Genomic DNA, 11,498 nt, shown 5'->3' with positions numbered 1-11,498 from the left:
GACCAAAGTAGAGGCTCAGTTCTGGGGGTTTGACTGACGCCAGTTTCTCCACGTTACCGACACGATTTCACCCCCGAGGAGACGGGGCGCCACGAGTCCTACTGGGGTATCTGCATATCGGCCAAGCGGGGGGGCTCCGTTCGTACTTGTTCAACTGTACAAATGATCAACTGTACACAGAATTTTCAGACGGTGAGAGCACCGTTTAAAAATTCTAAAATTCTAAAAAGCTAGACTGTACATGTGACACTGGGTCCACATGTACAGCCTAGCTTTGTCTCTCGACAGTTGAATCCCTACACAGTGGTGCTCTCACCGTCTGAAAATTCTGTGTACAGTTGATCATTTGTACAGTTGAATAAGTACAAACGGAACCCCCCCCCGCTTGGCCGATATGCAGATACCCCAGTAGGACTCGTGGCGCCCCGTCTCCTCGGGGGTGAAATCGTGTCGGTAACGTGGAGAAACTGGCGTCAGTCAAACCCCCAGAACTGAGCCTCTACTTTGGTCTATCCTCTTTGATTGTGAGATTTCAGGTTTCTTGTAACAGTCGAAAATTTGGTGCGGTCTGTGATCGCCGAAGAAATCGTTGATGGCTTTATAATTCTGACGATTTCTCATAATAGGTTCAATACAACTGTTATTTATTAAAAATTCATTCATCAACATTAAATTGACAATATTTAATTATGACTAGGTGAGTGTTGACTGTTTGGATTATTTTGAGGTTAACATTTTCCTTTTCGTCTCGAGCATTAAAAATATTTTTATTCTTCAATATCGACGTCATTTTTGTCGAAATGAATATCCTGCTCATTAACTTCAGTTTCGTAAATCAGTGCTGAACAATTAATAATGACTCCATAATTAGACGCGCGAAGACTTCATTCTAACCTCCTATCTTCACGTTTTCCTTTCATTGTCATGATTATCTTTGATTCTACAGAACCGATTTATTTACAGGGCAAAAATTGAGTTGGGGGACGTAACACCGCACAATATAAAGCAATTGAAGCTTCTCAATCAAGTTGTGTTCCCAGTTTCCTACAATGAGAAATTTTACAAAGATGTTTTAGAAGCTGGGGAGCTAGCCAAGCTGGCCTATTACAATGACATTGTGGTAATATTCCCCTTTGAATGAATTATAGATTAAGTCTATTTTAGTGATAAGTTGCCCCTCAGGTCACCTTTTAAGGCAAGTAGGGCAAGCAGCCCAATTATTGGACGGTTGCGAGACTGCTATGAGTTTCAAAAGTAGCTAGCTATTTGAATAGGATTTCTCAAGGTTCCCTGCATCCACACAAATTCGCCAAATTTTTCAGGAACATTTTTTAACTTTCTGTTCACTGCTTTATTGGAAAACAGGTTGGTGCTGTTTGCTGTCGTGTAGACACTTCTGAGAATGCACGCCGATTATACATAATGACTCTAGGCTGTTTGTCCCCCTACAGAAGACTTGGTATCGGCACTGTGATGGTTCAACACGTATTAAATTATGTTAAAAAAGACGAAAACTTCGATTCCATATTTTTGTGAGTAAATGAAACATTTTCTTGTACACTTTAAACTTTCTTTATTGTAATTTTATATCACCCATCAATTAATTTTTTTTTTGCATAGACACGTTCAAGTCAACAATGAGGGAGCTATTGACTTTTATAAAAAGTTCGGCTTCGAAATTGTAGCAACGAAGCAACAATATTACAAGAGAATTGAACCTGCAGACGCACATGTACTACAAAAAACAGTGCATCCACAATCAGATACAAACCGACAAACATCCAGTCAGTAAATGAATGAAATTACATGCTAGCATTTCTCTCTCTTCCTTCATTATTTTTTAATTCAATTCCCACCTTTCGTCCTCATTTTCTTCCGTTTTACTTTGATCGTATCAATTTACTGCTGTACAAAATGTCAATAAAATTTTCTTGTATTTCTACATTGGTTTTACCTTGCCATTAATTTATATATTCCTTTGGTCATATCTCCCGTTCTATTATTTCTTTACTTTCTTCTACTCAATATCATCTTGACAACAATATATGATCTGGTGATAATTAACGTTGGGTATAAAAAATATCAATAAATTCGTTGTAAGCAACAAAAAAACATTTATATCCATCAATTCTGTAGGTTCAATAAATAGAAGAAATTACTCGGTGCTATTAAAACTATTGATTCTGAGGGAATCATGTATTTTATGACATTCCCGAGTACTTGACGCCAGCGTTAGATAGCACTCGACTGAAACTAATACGTTCAAGTCCAAACCTTCAAATTCTTGAAGCATTGATTGCGTAAAACCCCCCGCATTCGCAAAATATATGTCCGTTTCAACTAGATAATTTTTTTATAGTTTACTTACTCGATTCAGCAAGGTAACTGGATGTATTTTATATGAAGAGTTTTTGCTTAAATGTAGTTTCGTCAAATAATTTATATGCAATCAATTTTCTCCCATAAAAATCATTTCTCCGGAACCGTAACAAATTTATTCACTTTCAGAGTAATCCCAGAAATCGCTTGCACACCTAAAGCAAAAAGATTTACAAAATTTGACACGATTTCAATGAGTTTTTTATAAGCACCCAACGTAAGAAAATAATTCTGCACAGAATGTAATTTGAATCATACACAACTTGACCGTCAAATTTAATGATTGGAAGTAATTAAATATACCATGTAGACAGTGCCACACGGAAATATATTCGCATATTCTGAAGAGGTATCAGAACCCCTGTGTCCATGCAGACTTTTAGAATCGTGTTCGCCTAAAATTATTAATTTTCCTCTATGATACTATTTTGTTGACTGAATTATTGCATTGTTAAGTAAATAGTATGGTTTCATGATTAAAAATAATAATTGCTAATGGAGAAGGCACAATTCTAAAAGTTGACCTTAAGAGGTCAGTCACCTAAAATGGTGAAAAAATTTGCAGTGAGCTAGAAATACCTTTTTCACTTGCCATTTATTTTAAACATCTTTTTTAACGTCCCCGTCAACAAATTATCCAAATTCGGTAAGCCAGCTCATTGCAAAATTATTCAGAAGTACAGATCCCTAAAAAAGCCTCCAATACGAATCGACCATACGGCATGTCATATTGTCACTCCCAGGTTGCAAATATCACCATAATAAATATGCAAAAGTTTAAAAAAATGGATAAAAATATTGAAACGCAAATATTGCCACAATTTACCCTATGTCTAATCACAGAAAAAGAAAAACGCCAATCGACTACTTCATTGGAGCGCTCCCATGATTTTTGAGTTTTAGATAATAAAATATTCAATATTTTTTCTGGTGGAATAGAGTTACATATCGATCAATTCCTGTATCCTTTTGACGCAGCGTTCGGAAGCATCGGCTGCTTCTTTAGATGCCTAAAAGTAAAGTAAAAAAATTATATCTTATTTAAATCTATAATTCCATTGATGAACGTGAGCTATGTTCAAAGATAATGAAGGTTTGAATAATTTAATACTGACCACTGTCATATTCAAGAAGCCGTGGGGTAGGCCGGTAAAAACATCCAATGTAACATTATTCCCGAGGGCTCTCAATTTTCTACCAAACATCACGCAGTCGTCGAGACAAGGATCCAAATCAGAAGTCTGCAAGTATAAATTTAAGCAAAACAATCTTCAAATATTTATTTCAGCGTTCAAATTAGCTAATAAATCGAGTATAAAAAAATCAAGTTCCAGAGAAATTGAACACTGAATAGACTGCATAGAAAAAAGCGATAGACACCAAAGATTTATACTCACGATTATTTTGCATGGCGGTAATTGTCTAAGTACTTCATCAGTATGTCGATAGGGACTCAAGTAAGGATCCTTTGGAACAGTAAAGACAAATTCTTCAGTAGGACTTTTTGAACAAGTAGTATCGAGCTCCCTAATTCTGCTTCCACTCCTGGGAACCGGAAATCCAAAGAAATTTGAAGTTTCTTTTCCATCGGAAATATCAAAATCATTAGCAGTCTGCTCAACTACAGATGTGCTTGACCTTTTGAAGCTCATATTCTTATAAAGATCTAAAAATTTTCGAATATACTCCTGAGAAGTGGTCTCACTTTTGTCTTCGCTTTTGGTAAGTTCAACTCCATGCGTATTGTCAACTTCAGCTAAACTAACAGAGTTCAGTGTCGAATCAGACGGTAATGAAGCCAATTGGCTCTCGTCAGCCTTATCTCCATGTGGACTGAGTGCAATTGCGATCAAATCACTCTCTGAAACTTCAGCAAATGATTCAGTATCTGATTTTGAGAATTCTCCACTGCCATTGTCCTTGTCCTTCTTATCCAACGTCGTGTCCCCAAGGACATAAGCCCGCAAACATCTCATCATGAATCCAAACGGTAATAATGGATCAGTAAGACCAAGCATTCTCGAAGGAGACGGTACAAATTCGACAAGAACAGGACAATAGGCCATGAAAATACCATCGGGTTTTTTGATATTAAGTTGTAAACATTTAGCAGCCAATCCAAGATTTAAATTAGCACCAGCAGAATCACCAATGAGTATCACTTTTTTGGCATTAGTTCCAAGGAGGGAATTGGCATGTTTCAGAGCCCAGGCATAAGTGTACACTAGTTCTTCGAGAGCACGTGGATAAGGTGCTTCCGGCGATAGACTATAGTCAATGCTGATTATTGGCACATCCAGAGCAACCACCCAACTTGCGAGGTAAGTTTCGTGGGATTTTGGGCTGTCTGCAACGAATCCCCCACCATGACAATGAAACACAAGTACATCAGATGGTCCATACAGTTCTCCACCGGCCCTTGCTGATCCCACCATTCCTATTCTACGCTTTGAACTCCATAGTTTGACATGAATTGGTTTCTTTCCAACATGACTGACTGGAATTGGTATTTGAACATCTGGACCACCACTTATCGAAGGTATAGACAGTGGTTCAGGTGGGATGGAGATCACTTGGTTGATAGCCAAACTTGGAATCATCATAACTCGTACAAAGTGAAGTAAATGAGTATCATGTAAATACCAAAATGATTTGCAGAAATAAACGTCTGCCCTCTGTGACACATTAACAATACGACGTGCACGTGCTTCTGGATCAATCACGTATTTCACTGAGTTAGTACATCTGCCGAGAAATGATCCATTCGTGTAATAAGCCTCACTAAACGAGGCCATAGATACTAGTACTGTTTTCATGAGGTATTTTATGCTGTCCTTGAATTGAAAACCCAAACACCTCCCATAAAAACAGTATTGATCAATATTCCCGGCCTGATCCAATAATTCCTGTGAACTGTGCTCCTCTGATGGAAACAGGGAGGGTCTGTTGTCCATTCCTAATTCACTCCAACTATGAAGGACCTTCAGATGATGCAAAAAGGTGCTCAAGGAGGCTATGAGCTGGGAGCACGCCTCAATTTCCCTATTTTTCAATGAGAAAACAATCCAGTTAGAGTTTAGGCGAGAAAACCCCAATGAAAATTAATTCAATTAAATTACCTCATATAATTTGTTTTTCTGAAAAGTACAGATTCCCTGAGATTGTAGATTTGTTGGCAAATTCCCTCACAATGTAAAATAGATTTATCGACGAGAGAAATAAAACTTCTGTAGCCATTACCAGGTGTATTCTCATCAAAGTCATATTGAGGAGCAATTGCTGCTATTTCTTCGCACAATGGACGTAATTCTTTCACTATATCGAGTACTACGATGTGTGCAGTACAAATTCTCAATCCACATTCATCTTGATGTGGGGAGAAAAATTCTTTATTGGCATTTGCCAATTGACACAGGGTATCCCAATGAGAATTTTGAGGGTTCTCACTTGCTTGATTAACTTCATTTTCGAAAGACATTGGAATTCACTCACAGCCTGATAAACAAATCTTCGGAAATCGCCTTTTGTCTACTCCAGGAAATAATCCCTGAACCTTTATATTATTTACTGATAGAACAACGGTTCCATTGTATCGAAAATACCAGCTAATTGGGGGAACGTTGTAGGTTATAATTTTCTAACGAGAGTGAGAAAACTTTTGAGATATGAGGGACTTCTATTATTTCAACTCTCACGCGATTGTAAATTGCGAAATAAGAAAATATAACTGATTATTGGGCTATTGTTACGCTTCTCAAAGTCTGACAGTTTGAGGTTAAGTGTGTTGTATGTATGATACATGACTTGTAATCAAACAGTGAACTTCAGCCTTGTACCCCCACCTAGGAACGTTGGATTACTTCACTACAGTTGGCGTCAGACTCACCAAGCGTTCGACATTTGAAGTACACAATTTGAAAAGTGGCGGAATTAATCCAAAACCAAATTGCTCTACGATAAATTGTTTAGTTGTTACACTGGAGCGAAGCACAGTTAACAACTTAAAGGAGAGGTTATTGGAATTAACGAAAAAAATAACAACTAATACTAATAACTATACCAATACTATACGATCTTTTTTATTATTTTATTGCCCATATGTGTACCCTCTGGGGTTTTTAAATTTCGTTTGCCTTCTGTCTCACCCCTTTCAGTACATGTCTCGTTACATAGAATTACAATCAATAGAAATGCAATATTCACCTTATCCCATGACGCAAACTAATGTTATAAATTTTTATTCAAAGTGCCCTTGAGACAAAAATAAAAATAATGGAAATGACATTGGCTAAATTCGTATTTTACATAAATATTTTCTGTCTAAGTATTTTCGTACAAAGACAAATCACTCATTTCTATAAGTGTACGATATTTCAATGGAATTATTAAACAGAGTAATCTTGCAAAAATAGTTATTTAGATTCTATCGATCGCCAAACACAAAACGACGTACAAAAAAAATCAGCTCAAAGGAATTTTGAAGGTGTGACTAAAAGAAAAATTCATTTTTTTTTGTTCTCGGTGAAGAACCGAAGTTTGAAAATTTCGGGACGGACACATTCGGCGTACACGTGTGGGGAAAACAAAATGTTCGTCCTTCTCATTTTCCTCAAATCCTTTGAATTTATGACTCGACCGTAATAAAAGGAGGGAATTTTCAAGAGGCTTCTCCATTCCAAAGGATCTATCCCGTCACGAGAAGAGAAGGGACCGACAGCCCGAAACATGACCCTCAGTGTTTAGGGCTACTCTTCAATAAACCCAAGAACACCAACGGAAACATTGATACCCAGTCGGGTCATAAGTAGATAAACATATGCCCAAGGATAGATCCTTTGTGTCTGTCCTCATCCAGGCTTTTCGTGGCGTAGTGCATATGAATTTTATTCTTTACTGTCTCTATTGAACTATTCAATTCTCGAAAATATATTCGAAACTCCGGACGAATCAATTTGAGACCAAAAATCCTCTTTGGACGATATAATCCGGATCCTGGATAAATTGTTAAAAAGTCGGATAACTTCATTTATTCAAAGCTTCGTGGAACTCATAGTAGAGGAGTCCGCAGTGTCATCACTCACATAAGACAGGTACTCACCCCGGTAACTGATGAACGAGACCGCTCTGAAATGTTCTGATCGAATTCCGTAATCGGTAAGTGAATTATGAGTTCCGTAATGTTTACTGAACACTCCTCTTCATCTGGAGGTCCCTAAAAAACCGATTGTTCCCTGCAACTACAACAAAATAAATTCTTCAATAAGTTTGCAAGTATAAAAATGTGGTAGACACGCCTGCAATCAAACATCCAATCCCCGAGTTAAAACCAACAGTTAAAGAATCCGCGCTGTTTGTACTGTTGGTGAGGAATCACGCGATTTTCATGAATATCATTTCAACTTTTATTATTTGGCACATTGCAGAAAAACATGTTCCGCGGTATTACAGCTGTGGAAGAATAATTGGCAGAAGAAGCTGGAGAGTAATAATTTAAATTCCCTCAGCCTTTTCTAAACAGTCTTGGGGTCATCAAACCCGTTCATTATTAAACAAAAAAACCTAAACACAAGGTTAAAATACACCTTAAACAATTTTCAATGTGCTGAATCTGGAAAAATCTGAAATCCCTGACTCACCCTGGCCAATATCAACCGGCATATTCTGTTGATCCTTGATTGCACTATTATTGAATACCTGGATCTTCCGGTGAACGTACCGAGACGATACGTACATATACATTTTCCTCTGATTCCGAATGTCAAAGGCCACGATGCCTCGGCGCGTAACTTGAATTCATCCTGCTCATTCTTTCTGTTCCAGGGCTCGACAAGGAAGTCCCCGTCATCCCTTCTTGCCTTCTCGCAGCCCATGCAGTCACGTTTATCTCGATTTTTCCCCCTTGAATAACTATAATCGAATAATGGATGTATTGAAAATAGTGAATAGGAAGAAGGAACTCTCGAAATCGGAGAGAGAAGATCCGTGCCACTCGGTCATTGGTGAATGTACCGGTGTACCTTACCGTTTCGTTCCGTACATTGCCATCGTCCAGGTACACATCCTTACTACCCTACCAACTATCACCCACATGATAGGCTAAAGCAACATCGCCATTAGCTGCTATATGGCCCACCTACCTTTGAGGACCTTGTACAATTGCTATCTGAAAAAAAACCAACATCGTCTGCAAATTAACGCATATCGGAAAATGCCAGTGCCGATGTGTCCGTAACTTTTGTCCCTCACACACTTGTACATTTGCAGTGAGAAAGCCACACAGATTGTTAAATCGTTTGCATATTACTACCTGCATTCTTATTAGAGTGGAAGTCCCTCCAACATCTTCCGTATACATATACCTGATAGTTGTCTACACCGCTGAGCGTTGATTACTTCTTGGTTTTTAGTTTCTGTATTATAGGGTACCGTTCACCCAGGGAGGGTGACCTCTGTTGCATATCACACTTTTTTTTCTCCTCATTCTCCGCAACTCCTAGTCACCTGAATTAAAAATAATCGATGTCGATGGTTGTAATTATTCCCGGCGTTTAATCATCCACGGAATTGCACTCTTTGTCACAGTAATTTCCATACAGGTGAGGAAGAATGTGGAAGTAGTTACGGACTACGACGAAAGGCATAAAATATATGATACCGTGATTCACAGGGGATAATGGACCGGACAGATCCGGCGCTTCCACTGATGATACGCAGTTAAAAAAAAAAAACAACGGGCTCCTATCTCCCACAGGCACTCTCTCGGGCTCATTGGAACACTTGCCCGTATAATATCCACATGGGATAGAGTCGTGGGAATCGATCGGATTGCATCCGGCAATTAATTTTTCCGCTACGCCCTGATTAGGATGCAGAACAGTTTAGGCGAGTTTCGGTGGCCCTTCCTTTTTCCGCTTCAATTCAATTCGTCATATGTATCATTGGTGGCGATTTATTGGGAAAATATCGAGTTTCTCCGGTGAGTGGAGACTTGTGAGGAGAGTACGGGGATGATGCCAATGGCATTTATTCTCTTATACAGCTTGAGCTCCCTTGATACTTGTTACACAGAGTACCATTACATATTGTGGAAGAGAATAAGGAGAAAAATGAGGGAGAGCGAGAGAGAAAGAGAGAGGGTGGATTGTGCTGGGAGAGGCGATACACGGGAGTTGGAAAGAGACAAGACGAGGATGATCATATGATGAGGACGTAAACTTTGCTCAGCATCTACGCTTCACCGGAGGGCAAGTGAAAGTCCCTCTAAACGACGTGCATATACCGCCAGCAAGTATGCACACGGAGAAGAGGCCTCTTACTTCTCTACCCTGGGTCGTCTCTCACTGCATGCCGTGGAATATCGGATACGTGTATGTACAGCATCTCATACGCGATGATGATGATAATATCGTCTAGATATGCAACTGGAGGTATTGGCTACGCAATTGACGTTTTTCAATGTTTTATGAGAAAAATGAAAGGAAATTTATGAAAATTACCGGCTCATGGGATGGCCCGTCGTCAAATTGACGGCGATAAAAGGTGTACGGACATTTTGTCGTTGAGAATGTTGAATTGAATGTACTTGACTTGGAGGAATTAATAGAATTAATTCGTCTTCAAGTTTAACAAACACGAGGTGAATTGAGTCACGCGATGGGTGAACGGTAGTGTTACACTTGGAGTTATTTATCTTGATTTAACATCAGACCATCGTCATTAAGTGACGCCATCATACCCATAATGATGTAATTTATGCATGTGAAGGGAGATATCGAGAAACACGTCCTGCTGTTCTTTTTGATTTTTCTTTTGTACTCATTAACCTTTCCCGAAAAAACGCCGTAATTTTTAACCCAAGTTTTTGATATACTGCATAATGTAATCCATGCGGTTTTAGCCGTGAGAAAAGACCCCGGCGGAATGGATCCATGTGAAGATTGAGCAGTTTGTGTTCGTATGAGAGCAGGAGTACGAGAATACAGCGTTTAAGGATATCCAAGTAGGATGCTTAAGTGGCCCACTTTTTCCGATGTTTCCGATATTGAGGAAATTATGGCCGTAACCACAATTTTTGAATTTTTTCAGTACTGAATAATTTAATATTTATTTTCTGTGGGGAGATCGAGCGCTCAGGGAACGTCGCGACATTTCGACAAAAATCGAAAATTTTCTTCCGCCTGGTGTATCGAGGTTTATGTTGGCATTAAATTTCAACGGTTATCATGGTAGACTGTGGAAAAGTCGATAAATCCCTTTAAATTATTGGGAGGAATAATTTTAAAGCAATATTTTTGGGGGCATGGAACATGTCCAAAACTAACAAGACGCATTCCAATTATATTCGCTAGAGTAATTTTTGCAGAGTGTTCGATGCAACGCATGCCCCTTCCAAAATTAGATGTCAAAAAGACAGTAATAATGACAGATTTTCCGTAATTTGTTACTGCGAAACGGGACACGTTCGGTCAGTATCGTTGGGCTTGAGAGCTTAGCACCTGAACTGAATATTCAGCATTTTCTCTCCATCTAATCAGAATTTTTTTTCTCATTATTCTCTAGCCATGGTAATTTCATCTATGATTACTGCATAATGTCCGGGCAGTCCTTCATTTCCACATGAGAGTTTACAACAAGTTGGCGGCGTCATGCTGCCGCGTCGCTTGTTATTCACTTCGCAAGGCTCATGTAGTTAATTCGCGGGGATAGCAGACAATGCAGCAGTCATTAAAATTCAAAGAGTCAAAAAATGAATATGACCAAGCCAAAACTTTGGAGGTGTCAAATTAATTGTGGGAATGAAAAAAAAAGGCACAAATTTTCACTTATCTCATCATTATTAATCGCTCACTTGTTCATTTCTCCCAACTTCATCTATATTGACAATTGCTTATCTATTTACACAACGTAATATTAATAATACAATAAATTGATAATGAAAATTCATAATTATTTCTTAAGTTATAATATAATTGTCTTAAAAGCTATTACAATCTTCTCAAGCCGCGATAATACAGTTATGATATTATCAATCATTTCAAATATACAGATTTCTTATGCTCATCCAGTAATTGTAAGATTATAATGAGTTACGGGTTATTATTCGAAATTTATACAAAAAA

General features: G+C 38.3%; 2 protein-coding genes across 2 annotated transcripts; one reads left to right on the top strand and one right to left on the bottom strand.

Moving 5' to 3' along the window:
- The first annotated feature begins 511 nt into the window (after positions 1–511).
- LOC135162539 (probable N-acetyltransferase san) lies at positions 512–1,942 on the top strand. The gene is made up of 4 exons (XM_064121140.1): positions 512–697; positions 964–1,120; positions 1,366–1,532; positions 1,621–1,942. The coding sequence occupies exons 1-4, from the start codon at positions 690–692 to the stop codon at positions 1,790–1,792; spliced, it is 504 nt and encodes a 167-aa protein (XP_063977210.1). The 5' UTR covers positions 512–689; the 3' UTR covers positions 1,793–1,942.
- LOC135162499 (hormone-sensitive lipase) lies at positions 1,621–6,207 on the bottom strand. Its single transcript, XM_064121064.1, has 4 exons — positions 5,499–6,207; positions 3,777–5,421; positions 3,495–3,620; positions 1,621–3,389 (listed from the first exon to the last, which is right to left on the bottom strand). Exons 1-4 carry the CDS (start codon positions 5,855–5,857, stop codon positions 3,321–3,323), a joined length of 2,199 nt encoding a protein of 732 aa, XP_063977134.1. The 5' UTR covers positions 5,858–6,207; the 3' UTR covers positions 1,621–3,320.
- Between the last annotated feature and the right edge of the window lie 5,291 nt (positions 6,208–11,498).

Source organism: Diachasmimorpha longicaudata, chromosome 5 (genome assembly GCF_034640455.1).
Source record: "Diachasmimorpha longicaudata isolate KC_UGA_2023 chromosome 5, iyDiaLong2, whole genome shotgun sequence".
NCBI lineage: Eukaryota > Metazoa > Arthropoda > Insecta > Hymenoptera > Braconidae > Diachasmimorpha > Diachasmimorpha longicaudata.
The sequence above is the reverse complement of the archived record's forward strand: the minus strand, read 5'-3'. Positions and strand labels throughout refer to the sequence as shown.

Bases quoted from the DNA above. Each gene is read 5' to 3' on its own strand.
- LOC135162539 (XM_064121140.1), top strand. The intron at 1,121-1,365 runs GTAATATTCCCC...ATTGGAAAACAG, and splicing joins CCTATTACAATGACATTGTG to GTTGGTGCTGTTTGCTGTCG. The intron at 1,533-1,620 runs GTGAGTAAATGA...TTTTTTGCATAG, and splicing joins AACTTCGATTCCATATTTTT to ACACGTTCAAGTCAACAATG.
- LOC135162499 (XM_064121064.1), bottom strand. From the start codon at position 5,857: ATGTCTTTCGAAAATGAAGTTAATCAAGCAAGTGAGAACCCTCAAAAT. The intron at 3,621-3,776 runs GTGAGTATAAAT...TTATACTTGCAG, and splicing joins TACCGCCATGCAAAATAATC to ACTTCTGATTTGGATCCTTG. The intron at 3,390-3,494 runs GTCAGTATTAAA...CTTTACTTTTAG, and splicing joins GCTTCTTGAATATGACAGTG to GCATCTAAAGAAGCAGCCGA.